At 40.2% G+C, this 17,965-nt stretch overlaps 1 protein-coding gene across 1 annotated transcript in view; it reads right to left on the minus strand.

The window, feature by feature from the left end:
- WWTR1 (WW domain containing transcription regulator 1) overlaps nucleotides 1–17,965 on the minus strand; it is a 45,563-nt gene that overhangs the window by 12,286 nt on the left and 15,312 nt on the right. The window contains exon 3 of the mRNA XM_009707807.1: nucleotides 829–1,028. Within this exon, the coding sequence (XP_009706109.1) occupies nucleotides 829–1,028 (200 nt within the window). The remainder of the gene's footprint in view (nucleotides 1–828; nucleotides 1,029–17,965) is intronic.

Genomic DNA, 17,965 nt, shown 5'->3' on the forward strand with positions numbered 1-17,965 from the left:
AAAGTTACCATTTTTAAAGGTATGTAGAACTGTAACTGCTGCATTTACAAGGCCACCAGTAATGGTGTTACTCTTGATAAAATGTACGTCATTCACACTGTTCCCGAGAGAAACAGGTTATTTATTTTCTCTAAGGAAGCTGATTAATACGCCATGCAAAACACAACATCAGCAGTGGGGTTGTCCGTAACAGAAGAAACACAATTGTTAAAAGTTTTTATTTCCTTAAGGCAGTGTAAAGGAAGTTACGTATCTATTTTGTACAAGATGAGTCATTATATAGAGCTGAAACTTAAGAAATAGAACAATAAACAAAACATCCACAAAGAACTATCTCTGTAAAGTCTTCAAATCAGAGGTATTCATGTAAGATGTGAATGTGATTTTATTTAAATTCAAAGGCAAAATGTGCAAGTTATAGAGTTGGGATCAGAGTCAAGAACAACTCCAAGAACTGCCTTTATCTTCAGTGAAGCATGAACGTGGTCGACTATGCCAGCCAAGTCAGACTGAGAATTAATCAGTGATAGTTGCTCTAGATTTATAATGAGATGCAGAACAGAATTTGGTCCTTACACTACTATTATAGCTGGTAAGAAAGATACCAGGTCTGCAGCTCCTGACAGATGGCCATTTTGTGTTCTGTTCAATCGCTAGTTTAGAGAAAAAAAATGAAATGTTATATTTATATTAGCTTTTTGGTTACCCTTGCCTAAAACAATGGTTAATCTTGACATAAAGTAACAGAGCTACTAATTGTACCTGGTAAAAATTTGGATGCATTGAACTAAAGGCTCTTGAACAAAATAAGAGTATCCTTGGCATTACCTGTCGCAGTAACTCCTCCTGACGCATCCTAATTCGCTCCCTCTCCATCTGGATTCTCTGGAGCCTCAACTTCTGCTGCTGCTGTTGCTGTGTGGTCAGTGCACTGGGCAAGTTCAACAGCCCTGGCTGCGGAGCCTGGGGGGGACGACTCTGTTGCGACATGGCTGTGCTGGGTGTTATTTGGTGCTGGTGATTCATGACTGTGGGAAAGAAAATAAATCATGCCTGGTTAAGCAGAATTGTACTTTAAGATAACAAAGGGCCTAGGACACATGTTGCTCATTTACGGTACAGAGTTATTAGAATTACTGTATTTCAAATGACTGAGATAACTACTCCATCTGGCAAGATCTGGTACTAGTAATTGCTTAAGAAATTATTTTTAATATTTCATATGTGTATAAAACAGGAATACTTATAGTACAGTAAGTATTTATATTCATCCTGATATGTAGTAAATGACATGCAAGTTTCTTTAATTGAAAATTCCTCTACGAATGTGTGCCTATAATATGCAGTAAGCCAGTAAAAATGTTTTCAATGTTAACATTTTCTTCATTGACAAATCTGAATTAATTATTGTAAGAATAATTACCAGCATAGATAATGAAGCACTGTGTGTGTTTTCCACCACTCTGAAGGAGATACACACTTTTTTCAATGACACGCAGATGAGAGATGTTCCAGTTCCAGTTAAGAAGCAAACCTCGTAGGAGGTCCTGTTCCCTGGCAGGCTGTAGCCTTCCTGTGTTATCATGGATGACTCACAATCTCTATGTACTCGTCTATAAAGGAGGGTTAATATTATTCCTATATCTTGCAGAAGTGCGTACCTCACAGGCACTTACACATTACAGTAATGAAAAGCAGCTTGAGAACTGTAACTGAAGAGAAAAAGTGCATCTAATGAGGTCCAGCAACAAGCTGGACTGTCAGAAGTTACAAAGCAGCACAATAAAAAGACATTAGAAACTATCAGAAGCTACACATCCTTCCGTAATACCCTTAACATATTTTTACTTACTTTTTCAAAGCTGATGAAATGCAAGGAAAAGATAATAAAATTGAATCTGTACCACATCCATAGATAAAAAAGCAAAGTAGTGAGAATCATTGCTGATTTTTCTTGGTAGATGTCTTTGTCTCTTTTGAACAAACACTGCCCTTTTTTCCAAATGGCCTCAGCCATTCCGTGTTTCAGGACGCAGTCAGTGTAAAGTTAGCTGTCTTGAGTTCGCAGCATGAAAATTACTATCAATAGCAAAACAGTGTAATTGCAAGTTACCAATACATTATCGTAGAATCATAGAATCGCTTAGGTTGGAAAGGACCTTTAAGATCCTCCAGTCCAACCGTAAACCTAGCACGGCCAAGTCCACCACTAAACCATGTCCATAAGCACCCCATTTACATGTCTTTTAAATGCCGCCAGGGAGGCATTATACCAGTTTCATTACCAAATGCAGCAAAAATCTTTATCAATCTTGTACTGAAAGAACTGCCCAAATTCACTGCTGCTTTAAACAGTTACATCAGGCAAGAACTGAGTTTAATGAGTTCTTAAATGCAAGCTTGTATAAAATTAATCCAGAAAAGATGCCAAGTTCAGGCCTGGCATAACTCCTCTCAGGAGTTACATAAATCAGGTAAGGCTGAATTTACAATTTATGGTTTCATTTGCAAATGAAAAAGGTCTAATAAATTAGAGATTAAGGTGTCTGATTTTAGACCTGATTTAACATAACAGAAGGATTTGTAACTGTCTCGCGAGTTCTGGACATGCAAGCATCATAATGTATAGTTAATGTCTTACAAAGAAAACCAAAATAGTCTTTCACACATTTAAATAACAACTGAAACCTTATCTGTTAGGGTATTCAGATTTGGAAATGACCCATTAATTCCCCACCTTTGGTAGGACATTCAAAAGGTTCGTCTGGGGAGTAAGTCCATAGATGGCAGATGGGAAATGGGACCTTTTGTAAGCAGATCTGATTTATAGCCATGTAAACCAGCTAAACGCTTTCACTTGCAGACAGAAGGCTGCTGTTCAGACAGTTAATGTTGCTTAGGCTGTTAATGTTACTTAAATCCACAGAATATTTTCTGGTCAAATTCAGAGACTATAAATCAGAGCAGAATTCTCTGTTGGATGGGCATTTTTATTCAGAGAACTGTTATGAAAGAAATTGCAAGTCTTTGTGTAGCTCCACAGTCACTCTGGTAATCATGCCCCAAAGTTAAAATAATCATTTGTCACCTCTGACAGCAGGTATCACTTGGCCATGGAAACAGAAACCATCCCTTCTCTCTAGAAATGTTTCCCTCTTGGTAACAGGCTTGGAAAAAACAGGAGAAAAATGAGACAGAGAGGGGAAGCCGCACAGCCTCTGCTTACACCTCCTTTTTATTTTTGAGTACAATGGATCAGTTCCCAGCAATGCAACCTTTCCTGAACTGTGGAGTGAACAGCTCCTTCTTTATCTTCCCCACCCTCACATCGCCAGTGAAAAACACATATGGTACCCAAAGCCAGTCTGGATTACAAGTGGTAGCCATCTATTGCTTTAAAAATTAATTGACATTTTTGCAAGGATTCTTTCACTAACGGGGCAACAGCATAATTAGCAAAGCTCCCACCTTTTAACAAGAACACCCCACGTACTAAAATCCTCCCTAGAAGAGATACAGTATTTTTCTGTCCAAAGGACTAAGATTTGTATCTTCCTTCTTATCTTTCACTCATTGTTCCTACTATATGAGAACTGAAATCTCAACTCAGTTCTATGCTTCCCAGATCTGAACATATTTATGCTGTCTACTTGTCTGACCTTGAAGGATACAGTACAGCAAGCGCTGTTAGAAGCGTGCATTGAAAGAAACAGGTTGATGATTTTACAGCCTGGATCAAATGTATGATACCCATACAATGCAAAATGCTGAACGTAACTCACTCTGCAAGTTCCAAGGTAAATTGTTTTTTGAAAGGTTGACTTTATGCTAGCCAGTTTTCTGCCAAATCAGGTAATGTCTTGTCTTTCTACAACTGGAGTAATGCAGGTACATGGGCATTAGGCCAGCATAAACTTTGCCCTGCTTCGTTTGACAGAAATATTTACATGTGCTCACATCAGATCTGAATCACATTTTTCCTTCTGGGTGATCCAATATCACACAAGTCCAGCATGTAAAGACTATGGAACCATTTGAGAGTGCAGCTGCGTGATATTTTAGCTTCAGTGGCAAATCCAGCTCAAGAAATAATCCAAGTTAAAAGCAGTCCTGCAGTAATATAACCTTGTCACGGATTCAGTTTATGTGTGGTCCACAAACAGCTGTATCCACACAAATGACATCATGCTTTCACGTTAAACCAGAGTGCTGCCGTTTATCACCTCTTCCACACCCAGCTGCTTGTTCCTGCCCACATGCTACCCCTTTACTGAGCTGGCAAAAGCATTTTTGTGGCCACACGGCAAACAACAAATTGCCTGTGGATAAAAAGAAGTTATTTTCTGGGTAGATCAGTTCCCAGCAAAAGTAACTGAGTAGCCATGAAACTGCTTATGTGCAATCAACCTAGCAGTCCCGGTGGGAAAAATAAGCTGGTTGCAGGAAAGATGGACCAAAGCCAGCACCGATCAGTAACTTTTCAGTGGTAAAAACCCAGAAAGGTTAGCAAGCTGCAGTGCTGAGAAGGGAAACCTAGGAATGAGAGCTGGGTGCAGAAATCAAACCACTTTCATAATGGGAAAAATATATGGAACCACATTTTAAGATGCAGTGAATGAAGTCTTATTCACATTGAAGTAAAAGAAATATTGCAAGTACAATTATATAAATTATATCAGTGTAAATCTGGTGTTAAATTGCCAGGACCATAAGCACTTAGGCAGGAATTTAACTCTTCTCATATGCATAAGCATGTGCTTAAATTTTTGGCATGTCAATGGTTGAGTGAACAGAACAACCACGCTAAGAATCCAGGCTGGCTGAAGGATTATCACCATATAGTAAGTTCTCTGTAAGAAAACTGCTTTCATCTAAGCAGCACATGCAAATGACAGAGCCAGGCAAAGTTAAGTAAAGATTAATAGCCTGCACGGTGTGTCTGGGATACACTCAGGGCTAGGGTGTGAGTTGTACTACTATCTGTCACGCTATTTGTTGCCTTTGCTATATAAAATACTCCCTCCTCCTTCATAAGCTGATCTGTACCCATGTTGTACCACAGCTGAAATTATACATGCAAGAGGGCAAAGAACAAAATATGAAAATGCTGAGGAGCACTTCTCCCTGAGCTATGGTCTCCAATAACCCTCCAAGTCATTTTTTCTCATGGGGACAGAGAGAGTATTTTGGTCCAATGAACTCTGTGTCTTGGAGTAAATTACTCTTCTTTTGAGCAACACTATCCATTCTCACATACCATCAAGGAACTACAGGAAGCTCAGTACAATGAGTAAAGTAAGCATTCCCTCATCTTGACATTAGGACTATAGAAGTTACATCACAGTGAATCTCCTACAAGTCAAGTATGCCCTAAGTATGTGATCATATTTCTAAGAAACAACAAAAATCCATTCTACTTCCAAAAAAAGTTATTTACATCATCTGGGTTTGATAAAGCTACAGCTTCGGCAAAGTTTTAAAAGTTTCCCTGCGGGAGATGCACAGAAGGCAAGGGAGTAGGTAGGAGCCATCCTCAGCCAGTTCTACCACCTGCATTATTTGGTTCTGCTCCTCTTTCAGTCAGTGCCCTTCTCCTCAGAGGTCTGTAGGTCTACATCTCTGGACACAGGTCCACAGAAAAATAGATCTGTTCAAAACTACCACTAATTGGAATGGCTTTTTAAGAACCATTGATTTGGGTCACAGAGACAAACTTACTGAAGGTCATTTGAACCCGCTGACACTCCATTTTTCTCCAGCATACACTGCTTCAAGAAAAAGTGGGATTCAGGTAACTCTCCATTCAGTCTGAATACCAGACACGTACTTTCATAGCAACCCAAACTGGACAGACTCAGAAACATTAAGTCTAGAGGAGTCATGCACCTGTGCTTTCAAACAAGTACAGGTGGTTTTGCCAAGGTATCTGGATAGAGTGCATTTATGATAAAGTCTAACTTCAAATGCAGCATTAAACTGCTATGGTGATAAAATCAATTTTCTTTTTTAAATATAATTCAAAACCAGTTTATAAATACACAGATGCTAAGGCCCAGGTTTTGATCCTACCAATGCATAACAGCATTGTTCCACTTGAATTATTCCTGAATGCAATCACAATAATGTCCCGTAAGCAAATTTAGGACATGTGTGGTCTACTTTTGTGAAGTTAAATCTAGTTTTTGGGCATGTGCATGCACACATACAATGCACATTAAGTTAATCTAACCTAGCTCAAAACAAATATTAACTGGATATAAAAATAGTATAAAACACGAGACTGTTAGGTGATTCTTTTTTTATATCTATTATGGAAAAAAAAAAAGAAATAAAAAACTGGGGCATTCTGCAGCACTTCCCACAACAACTGTTGCATTCAGCTGCTCTAAAAATATATCCTAAGGGTCAAAATGTTACATGTAGAGTATTAAAACAGCTGACTCTGGGAACTAGCTGAAGAGTAATTAAATCATGGCAGATTTGCAAGTACTCTTTTGCATTGGTCCCACCGGAAGGCACTGAAATTATTATGAGCAAGCCTTTGGTTAAGGTGTTAAGTTTTAGGGCTTTTGTATAGCAGCAGTTCACATGTGATGGCACATGGAACGTGTCCTCTGCAGAAGAGCCTGCCCAAGTGGTCCTCCCGCCTTCTGAAAAGCATTGCCCATCACCGTCCCGGGGGCTACTCAAGCCCGGGCCGTAGGACACGCAGCGTATCATCTCCAGTTTGAACCACTCCCACAGGACAAACCACGAGGCCAAAGACATGCTGCGCACGGAAGATGAAGTGCTTGCTCCTTTCCCCCTCAGTCAATAGCCACCCTGCAGCCACTGCCGCTTTCCTCAGCACAGTTCTTGGCCCATGTTAGGCAATTTGGGTACTGAAAAACTCCACGCAGTTTGTGCACCAGCAAGCACCCACAGGCAGCAGATAAATCCCCCATATGCGTCATGTTTCCCTGCCTGCTCAGTTCCCTGCCGCCCTCCTCATTGTGCAGGAAGCCAGCTGAGACACTGGCCTCACGCTAACAGAAATTCTTGAGCTTGAGATTGTGTGTGAACACGCACACACGCTTGCTTGCCCGTCGCCGGGTCGTCACACTAAGCAACAGATTTCCCAGGACAAGAGGGGTGCAGAACGTACCCCGGAGGAGGTAGAGTACAAGAAAAAAGCTCAAAGAGCTATTGCCTGCAGAAGAGCACCGCTGCTGCAGCTGTGCTAGACAACGCTCTGCAAACACAGAATCAGCGATATAAAAATCTCCTTTTGTATACAGCCCTGACCACAGAAGATGAAGATGAGAAAACAGTGGAAAGATTTTACTGGCTCACTGGGAAAGGTGTACAAAAATGAATGGGACAGTATTACCCGGAGTAATCCCTAAAAGTAATACAGATGTAGCAGATACACTACAGAGACAGTAACTTATGGGTAATCTTATATACGTGGAGAGTCCCCAATTCAAGATGGGAAACAGACACAGAAAGCATGCCTGTGCCTCTCATGAAAACAAAGTAACTGATAGCAAAATGTCTTCAAGTACCAGGGAAAATCTAACTGAAACATCCAGGAAAATGAAGAAAACAATAACAGCCAGTAGTGCTGAACAAAGTACATTGGTTGCAGCTAAAGGAGCTGTGAATTAAGAGACACGCTGACTGAGAACGTAGTCTGGTAAGCACAGGAAGATAGTGGTGAAAAATTCCAAGACTGTACACAACAGTCAAAAGACTGTGAGAAACAGAACCACTTTAAAATTTTTGGTGCCAGAGATACCCTTGGGCATCTCATAGTGTTGTGCAAATGTAGTGATTGCCAGTATCAGTTATTTTCAGTGAAAAAGTCTGCAATTGCACAACCAAGTCCAGTAGTTCTGATATTAAGCAATCCAAAGACGCTGTATCGGCTCCTGATTTACCCAAGACAAAAATTCTTCCTGTTTATGGTGCTAAGAATAGCATTCAGCATTGATACCCTACAGATAAGCCAGTAGTGAAACACAGTGAATTTTCAAAGTATTACCTATATAGCTTCTTCAGAGTGCAGATTAATTTTATTACTTAGGCAGATCAGAAGTAGCTCCATCGAACCAGCGTGGATTAGTCCTGTGCTATATCCAGGGCCAGTTTGGGTCTAGAAGCAGCTTTATTACCTGTAGGTGGTGCAAAGCCCATGCTAATCAATCCTTCTGGACCTTGTGGAAAGCACGCAGGTATATCTAAACCATCTTTGCAACATGCTTCTAGAATCAGGTGTTCTGGAGAGTATGGCATGGAGATGCCAGTGTGTCATCCAACATGACCTCTCCAGAGGCACGTAGATGTCCTCTGATCCCCAAGTGAAGTCTCCTGGAACCCACAGACTGCAGTGCGTGCAGAGGCACCCACTTCATTTTGTGGAAGTGTATTAGCACCGGCTTTGAGAGGATCATTCTCAGACTTGGGCTACATCTTCACACAATTTCAGATTTGGGATTCTCTGCATAATGCTCTCAAGATAAAGAAAGATGACTATACTACCAGAACGCAGACAGGCTGATACTGAAAACTGCAGCTTCCTACATCAACAGCTATTACCTCTGAGAAATTCTGATCCAAGAAAATCAGAAGACCTAAAGAAATGTCCAGGTCAAAGAACATAAAAGTCTACCAATGATAAATGATCTTTCCACATTCCCTGCAAACCTAGTGGCAGCTGGAATACTTGAGACAAGTGATGCACAGAAAGGAAATGCGGTGATGTTGCACACAAAGCCAGAGGCACAGAGAAGGGCACTGGCAGTATTAATGTGAAACCCGCAGCACTCGTAATCCTCCTAACGAACTATCAGCCCAGAAATCCTGCAGTTTGGCAGAGCAGCCAAAGCTACTGAATGATGCTTCAGAAAACCTAATGCAGTAGTACTGCCCAAGTTGCAACCAAAAGCATTGGCCGTTGGAGTTCTGACAGACAGGGAAAAGGTTCTTGGTGAACTGAACAATTCCACTGGGAAGAGAGCTGGCTACAAGGCTTTGAGACATCTGGTAGAAATCTGCATGTGCTGTACAGCGTGTGCGAGTACACAGAGCAAATCCAACAATCTGGGGCTCACTGGGCATAGGTGGTTCAGTACTGCGCAAACGTGCAGCGAGTCCATCCACAGTTTCTGAGCGTTGCAGTTGTCCTGCTGCGGCGGATTGGGTCCCCCGCCAGCCAGCAACTAAGCCCCCACGCAAGCACTCCCTCAGTTCCTCCCCCCGCCAGCAGGATCGGGGAGAGAACTGGAAGAGCAAAAGTGAGAAAAACTTGTGGGCTGAGATAAAGACAGTTTAATAAGTGAGGCAAAGCTGCACACACAAGCAAAGCAAAACGAAGAATTCATTCATGATTGCCCATCGGCAGGGGGGGGGGGAGCCTCTTCCTGGAAGGCAAGTACTCGGCACATGTAAGGGTTACTTGGAAAGACAAATGTGGTAACCATGAACGTCTCCCCTTCCTCCGCCTTTCCTTGACCTTTTACTGCTGAGCATGGCATCATATGGTACGGAATACCGCCTTAGGTAATTCATATCAGCCGTCACAGCAGTGTCACCTCCCAATTCCTTGTGTACCCCCAGCCTACTTGCTGTGTGGAAAAAAGAGAAAGCCCCAACACTCTGCAAAGCTCTGCTGCGGCACAGCCAAAACACTGATGTGTTATCAACATTGTTTTAGTCACAAATCCAAAATACAGCACCATAGGGGCTGCTATAAAATTAACTCCATCCCAGCCAAGCCCAGCACAAATGCAGGGTGAGTGCACAGCACTTGTATAGTAAACTAAATGCCTCTGTAAAATACCGGACGCAGTACAACCGATCTGATGTACTCTTCAGTACCTTTCAGTCAGGATGCCGGAAACTAGTAATTCAAAAAGAGTATTAAAAAAAATCCCTAAGCTCTACCTGAATTCAAGTCTGGGTAAAAAAGGAGACCACATCTGGAGGCAACCGCACATACTGTAGCTCCAGTGAGCAGCTTCTCTGCTGGAGAGGAGATTGCAGATGTTTTCTAATGTCTCAAACTTTCTGGCTGCACAGGGAGACTATGGCAAGGTACATCTGGGAACAAACCAAAATACACTAGCGAGTGATTTGCGTTTTGCTGCATATGAAAAAGAAATTCATCCCGTACCAATCTTATTACAGAAAACATCTTTACACATTGTAAAGTCAAAGGATCCGCTCATATTGGTCCAGTGTATGCTTCTCCACATTTCACGACAGAAAATACGATTGTTTCCTTTCACTGTGGCAAGAAATATAGACGTTTCCAATGTATGTAGTCCTGGAATGATACAATTAATGTGACTGGACCTTCCACAAAATTAAGTAAAACTAAGGTTCAGATTTGCTGGAAACTGTTTTTTGCTGAAAATCATTACATATTTTTACCTAATCTACGCTTGCAAAAATGACTCTGAAGTTTATAGATCTGTACAAACTAAAACACCGTCCTAGAGAGGACAATTCCAAAAGTAATTACCTGCATCTTTCTAGACATTTTCTTTACAGAATCAACACCATTAAAATCTGTGGTCACATTTGTCTCCCATATAGTTGTGCCAACGCTTACAATCACTTAAACCGATTTCCCTCCTTTTTCTCTATCCCCTTCCCCCTCTGTATTTTCCGTGCACAACACTCTATCTAACGTCAGGTAGGTTTTAACATGCAATGCTGTCTACTTGGGCAAAAACCAGCATCCAGGCAGAACTCCAGTCTCCTCAAAAGAAGTGTGGAAAAGTATGATGATATAGCTATTAGAGGACCAAGACTTCTCACTGCTTTTGCATTTTCCACTGTGTGAGTTCTTCAAACAACAAGAAAAAAACATTTGGAATAAACAGTAAGTTACTTTTCTTAAGGGTAGAGCTACAATGATATGCATGGGGAAAACAGAAAAATATAGTACCTGGAATACCTTCAAGCATGTCTGATATGTCTGATATTGTCTAGAGCTCAATTAATAGTGAATCTTGAAATGCACTAGTTGGAATGAAAAGAATCCCAACAATGGCAAAATTACCCCTGTGGTATATACGTAAGCCTAGTTTGAGAAAAGTCGTCTACTGCCTGCTTGTCCTGGAACTAGTCAACTGAACCAGAGCTCAACTCCTGTACCGAACAGTTCAGTAACCCTCTTTCTGAACATAGCTGATAACGCTTTGTCGCTAAAGGTTTGAATGAGCCCAGGGAAGTCAAAGGAAAGTCTTCTGTCAACTCCGGCGAGCAACTTAACAATACAATGACGTTCCACAAATCTGTTCCTTATGATATAATCACATTGCACATTTGTTGTGCTATTTATGCAATTTTACTAACGCCTGCTATTATTTATATTTGAATTCTGAATTTGTATTTGAATGCTATGAGGGACATAATGGAGTTTGGGTTAAAAAAGAAAAACCTGCAGTTCATGCTCCAACTATACTACCAAATATGAATACTGACTTCAGTACAATGACACTCATCTAATAAATCAGTGACACTTTAACAACGCTTTTCAGCCTGTGGTCTGGAGAGCCTTAGGACCTCTGGACTGTTTTTGAGAGGTCAAAAAGCAACTACGGAAAATCAAATGGTCTTCAGTAAGCTTAAATTCACTAGGCAATGTTTGGCAGTCCCAGTGTAACACTTCTAAGGTTCTGCAACAAAGGAAAACCGCATAAAGCTCCAATCTACCACTCTATGGTAAAGGAGATCAGATATAACATAGCAGGTGAAAAGTATTCGCTATTCTAGAAGACAGATTCAGGGTGGCCTTGAGTTCAGTTCTCTTGGGGAAAAACAAATTTATTTTGCAAAATGAAGTAAGTCTCTTCAATAAACAGCCATTACACAATTTTCCAGCTCAAATGAAAGCGACTAAAAATGTGGAGCTGAGTTCCAAACCTGGACTATGGTGGCCACAGTTTCATTGCAGTCCATGGAATTACCACTATTCAGTTCATATCTCAAGTTTGACCTGTGTAATTTTCTTTTTCCAGTTAGATGAAAAATGAAAAAATTCTTTTTTTGCTTTTGTTTGCTTTTAAATTAATAATGATATTCTAGTGAACTAGGTTTTGTGACATTGTAGGAGACCTTTCTGTGGATGACTTTGTTGGATATATACCAAGCAAGGATTATTTTGCGGGCAAGAGACTCTGCAACTTGCAGAAGTCAAAACATGGAAGTGTAAATTGTTTCTGACATATGCGTTGAACTGAGCGTATGAACTTTTATTATTTTACTGTCAGAAGTGTCTGGATGCAACTGTGGATCTTTTTCTCGATGCTGTTTATGGACAGCCTAGAGCCTAATTCATACGAGCTGGCCAGCGTCAAGTGTCACGCAACACAGTCTGATGAAAAACAAATGTCTATAGAGGTTAATAAAAATAAATAAATAAATAAAAAGAATGAACCCAGCCATATTACAGTTTTGACTTAGTCACGACATTGTGAAGAAAAAAAGACTAGGCTCCCCTCCTTTTCTCTCTCCGCTTCTGCCAACAAAGAACTGTTTGTTTCACTTATTTCCCAGAAACAGCATTAGCCTTCCAACAAGGTCAGCAAAAAATGCTGCTTTTCAGTTCTGCTGCATTTTGTTCCAAAAATCTGTAAAGTATTAAACCAAAAAGTTGCACTATCCCAGTGCACAGAGACTCTTTTATTCAGATTTCTGGGCTGAAAATAGCTATACAGAAATTTCTCAACAGTTTCAACTGTTGTGTTAAGTTCTGTGATGCTCATATTTAACGAATCTTTCCTGTCTTCCATGATTCAAGCTTAAAAAACCCCAAAAGAATAACCTGCAGGTGCAGCATCAAAGCTATGATTTAGCAGGAAGTTATTTAAAAGATTGAATATTTACTCTGTAAGCACTTTTAACAATAAATCAGTAACAACAAATAACAGTGGGGGCTGCTTGACTGCAGAGACAGCTTTAATGCTAATGACCAATTACTGATGACCAGTATTATTTAAAATATTTACTGAATTGTTTTTGCTTTTGTTTCATGCATTCTTCAGCTTTTGCATTCCATTCACTTTGAAACTATGAAAAGGACACTCCACTCTTGCACTGGCACATGTTTGGATTACCAACCTTGAAGAGATGTGCTTACACCAACAGGAATTTCTTTGTGTTAAAATTAAAAATTACCAGATTTTGAAACAATACCATCTTTTTTGAACACATCAACCATCAACATTTCAGATTTACCAGATAGTCAGTTGCTGGTTTAAAGGTGTGTGTCTGAGGTAACCGAAGTTAATTCCTATTAGTCTCTGGAACTATTAGCCACTGTCCTTAAAACATAAATAAATCACTCCATTTGAAATCTGCCTGATAAATTACTTCTTAGAGGTTTTAATTGCAAATAACAAAAAAACCCCATTCTCTTCCAGAGCTGTGTCATAAAAGTCACATTCCCAGAGAATGTGCAAGTCCTCTACAACGCTTTCAGCTCTTCTCTAAGTATTATTTCATCAGCCAGAAGCAGGTGCCAAAATTATTCACAACGACCACAACTGAATTGTGTCCACTTCTTTCAGGATATCCAGTAATTAAAAATGATCTGGAACAGGAAGACTTTCCACTGTGCAGGTGGTGTGAGGGTATGGGCTACACTGAAGGAAAAACGTGTTCCTCTCAATGTTACGTACTTGTAACCAAATTTCCAGTTAATGCAAACCAAGACTTGCAAAATCTAGACCATTTAACGTATGTTAGTTATCACTAAAATACATACCACCTGTTTGTCAACACTTTGGGAGTTTCTGTGTTCTTATCTCCAGAGACTCACTTTGACACGGTAACCAAAACTGCATTTTATCATCCTCAAACAATAGTAGCTACACCTCTTTTATCATGGCAGGATATGGAAACTTTGGTTCATGTGTTTATTGCTCCTAGACAGGATTATTGCATTGTTTTATTGGTTGGATTTCCTGGCTGATTAAAAAAAAATGAAAGCAGAGGCAAAGTGCCAGTTGCACCCAGACCCAATGAAAATTACTGTTAGCAAATACAGTGGAAAGCTAAACTTTTTAGACTCATGGATGAATTTCTGTAACACAAACAGTTGTCAGTGTAAGAGGCTCTTCATGTTAAATTCTATTGTGTAATACATAATGTCTTTCCCCTTAGAGAAACAGTGTATTTAATAGTTAAAACGATCCTGCCTGTATCACTTGGGTCATGCCTGCTGGTGGATCTTGATAGAGTAAGCGTCTAAGGCGAGGAGCTTTCTCTTCTTGAGTAGGAAAAAAAAAAAAAATCAAATAGTTCTTCATGTGGAATTTGACACAGTAAGAATACGGCTGAACTCTCAGGATCAATGCATACAGTGACCCTAAACAAATTAACATTGGGCTTTCCACAGTTTTATGCCTGAACTGCTTGATCTATAAAATGCAGATGAGTATTACCAGCTTCTACCACAGATGTGCCATGTTGGTTTCTTTTTCTTATACTCTATATTTACACGTGATCTGATCAGGTGAAAGTGCAGGTGTCAAGTGCAAACAAAAGTATATGTAGCACCCTTCTCCCTCTGCCAGGAATTGTTCTCTGTTCTTAAGTGTGTACTACACATTCTGAAACTCCACCACCTCATGTTGACGATACAACACCCATTTTCATTATGATGCCAGTCTCCTGCCTGATGAAAGCAGGAGAACTGCTCCAGGACCCTCTCATCTGTCACAAAGGTTTTCAAGACCTGATTGCATAAAGCCCTGAGCACCTGGTCTGATCTCATAGCTGACTCTGCTTTGAGCAGGAGGCTGGGTTAGAGATCTCCCAAGGCCTCTTCCCACCTGAATTATTCTGTGATGGCTACAACCTTAAATTTTGCAAGGCTTCAACCTTCAGCCATGTGTAGAAACTTATCCAGCTTTTTTCCTTGCCTCAGAACAGGCATCCTTACCTTTGCAAGCTCATAACATTATTACTTATCTTCTAGCAGCTGTCCCTCAATTCAGTACATCTGACTGAGTTCACAGTTTTTTATGATACCCCTTTGAGGGTGCCACTAGCAGATAACTGATAAAAAACCAGCAGCACAGAGATAAATTAAAACAATCTGCTCCAGATACAGACAAGAGTATGGGAACACTGGAAACCTCAGAAATTAAAACATTAAGCATCTTTATGATTTTCTTCCTGCAAATATACATATTAATGAATTCATCTTGACAGAACCCGAGAGAACATACAGTTATGAGGTATTATGTCAGTGTTCAGAATTAAGAGTGATCTGGGTACATTTTCTGAAGAGAGGATTAGCTGGGCCAATAGACACTATGCACTAAGATAATAATTTACAAGTTACAAAATTATCAAGTTATCAACCATCATCATAGAACAGCCCAGGTTGGAAGGGACTTCAAAAGATCATCTTGTCCAAACTTACATGGAAAATAATAGCTTACGAGGGAGAAAACAGACAGGGTCAGAGAAGATGGCTCAGCTCTAATGCGTAAGGGACCTACACAAACACAGCTCTGCTCGTCTCTTTGCTTCACTCCTTGTCACTTCCTCCCTGACAGCCAGCTCATACAAGATTGCAGCTTTTAAAAGCCCTTCCACCCATCAATCCCATCTCTGTGCAAAGTCTGATGAGTCACACAAGTTCTCCTGTGTACCAGAAGTGGAAAATGCGAAGTGGTAAAACCAGGTATGCGTTTCTGTTATTGCTGATGCTGGACTGTCCACTGTGAAGAGAGAGGCAAAGACGACAGCGGTAGCCAGGCACTATGGAGCATCAGGAACATCCAGTCTGGTTGGACTTTGGCGAGTTTAGTTAGACCGACACACATTTTAACCACAGTTTCTAGTTAGATAAATTGAAAGCCCCTATCCACACCCAAATAAACTCAAAGGCATTTTACAAAGTGGCAGAGTGCCCAAAACTCTTCAACCACCAAACTCTGGGCACTACTTAACAGACAGCTTAGTCACTCGCACAGGACCTTGAATAACTATGCCTTGCAGTCTGCAACCGGTATTTGTTGTAAGGCCTAAATTCTACAACCGACTGTACCATGAACTATGCCACTCTGCCCAGAAGATCTTCTGAGTTTTTCTGCAGATAGAGTCTGTTCTTTTTGTACGAGCTTTTTAAGAAGCTCGCGCATATAAATTCAAGCTAATTTATATAGAAAACATAAATACTATCAGAGGGGGGGTTTATTATTTTATGTCAAAGTAAGTTGCAAACTGTTAAACTTGAAAAACGTTTAAATGAAGACCAGATTGTGCTCACCAACTGGATGAAGAGTACAATCACAAAAGAAATCTCTATAAAACGCTTCGAAGGAAGCAGGAGGAAAATAACAATGGTTTTGAGTGTTGCACAATGTAGAATAGAGAAAGACTACAAAACAAGCAGCATTCAATTAAAAATTGTTGCAAAATAAACTTTCACAAGGATCTCATATTTTCCCCTAAATCTTGCTACACATAGCCAGAAACCATCCTCCACAATCTTCTTACACCAGTGACTGCCATTAAGGCAGAACAGCTTCCCTAGGTTGGACTTAGGCACTTCCAGAGATCCATTTAGTCATTTAAGTCAGGCAGTACCTTAGGTGCACTGCAACTGCTCTCTCTCCTTTCTTTCAGTCACACGAAGTCCATGGAGCTCCGTCTCCTAACTCAGAGACCTAGGCTAGATGCCCAACACAAGGGTGTACAAATACCCCTTCTTCCACGTATGGCCTCTGATTCCACCACAGTAGTGAAGTTGACTGGCAACAGATAGTTAACACTTTATCAATCAGCTGAAGAAGGCTACGTTTCAGAATCGGCAGAAAACTAACACGTGCAGATTCAGCACCAAAGCAAACGGGATTTATGAAGTACTTAGAAAGATGCAAGAAATACAGTGTTTCTGGTTGTCTTCAGTCAGAGGCCGATCATTTCCCCTGTGGTATTCCAGCAACAAAATACATAGTTGTAAGATTCCTGTTAATGTTGTCCTTTCCTTAGTATATCCATCTACAAACTGTCTTACAACAACAACAAAGGTAAAATATTTAGAAAAAGCAGACTGAACAAGTCTGAATATATGCTAAGCTTCAACAATATGCTTTCAATCTCTGGGACAAATGTCCCCCTTTTCATTCATGAAACTTCATTGAATTTAGTGGTGGTGTGTAAATAAGGATAGAAACCTGTCTAGCATGTATTAGTTTTCTGCAAATTTAACAAGATGTATCAAAGGAAGAAATACCTTCAGATGCCTTTGTTATTTAACATTTAAAACACAATGCTTTAACTGTTCGTGAGAAAAGTAACCCTGCTGAAGTTGTAAGAAAACCAGTATGTGTGGCTCATAAATACACAACTTAAAACCACAGTAAGAAAAAAGGTAGAAAAATACAGCAGCTTTTTAAAGTATGTCTACCAATTTCAATCAGCTTCCACTATATGTTTCTCTATGGCTCAAGCATAGGCATACTATGATTTGGTATCACTTAGTTACACTCTGTGCTTTTGATAGAATGTGTAGAAGTGCCTCTGTATGCCTCCCAGCAAAGATTGCTGAAAGAAGTTTATAAACCAAAGCAACAAGCTGTACAGAACAGACCATATTTTCCATCTCTTCATAAGAAGCACAGCAAGGAAAACACATGTGTTAGTAATTGGAAGTGCAGACCAGTATGCAGACCTGGAATACTTAAATCCTTTTAAGTGGCACATCTTCAAAAGAAAAACTTCTTTTAATTCCTACAGTACCAAAAAACACTAAGGCAAAAGACAGATGCATAGACTTCAGTTGCTAAAAAGTTACAAAATTATGGCCAGAAGAGTGGCTTAACTTGGTATCCAGTTTCCATTTCTCCTCTGATGTCTGTGAGATGTTGGCACAACCACTTCTGGCTTAGAGGTCTGACTGCCAGACCAACAAATTGCTCACTTCAATGTCTGAGCAGACCTAAGACAGCAGGTTCAG

This window comes from Cariama cristata, unplaced genomic scaffold (genome assembly GCF_000690535.1).
Source record: "Cariama cristata isolate BGI_N322 unplaced genomic scaffold, ASM69053v1 scaffold4069, whole genome shotgun sequence".
In the NCBI taxonomy this organism is placed as follows: domain Eukaryota; kingdom Metazoa; phylum Chordata; class Aves; order Cariamiformes; family Cariamidae; genus Cariama; species Cariama cristata.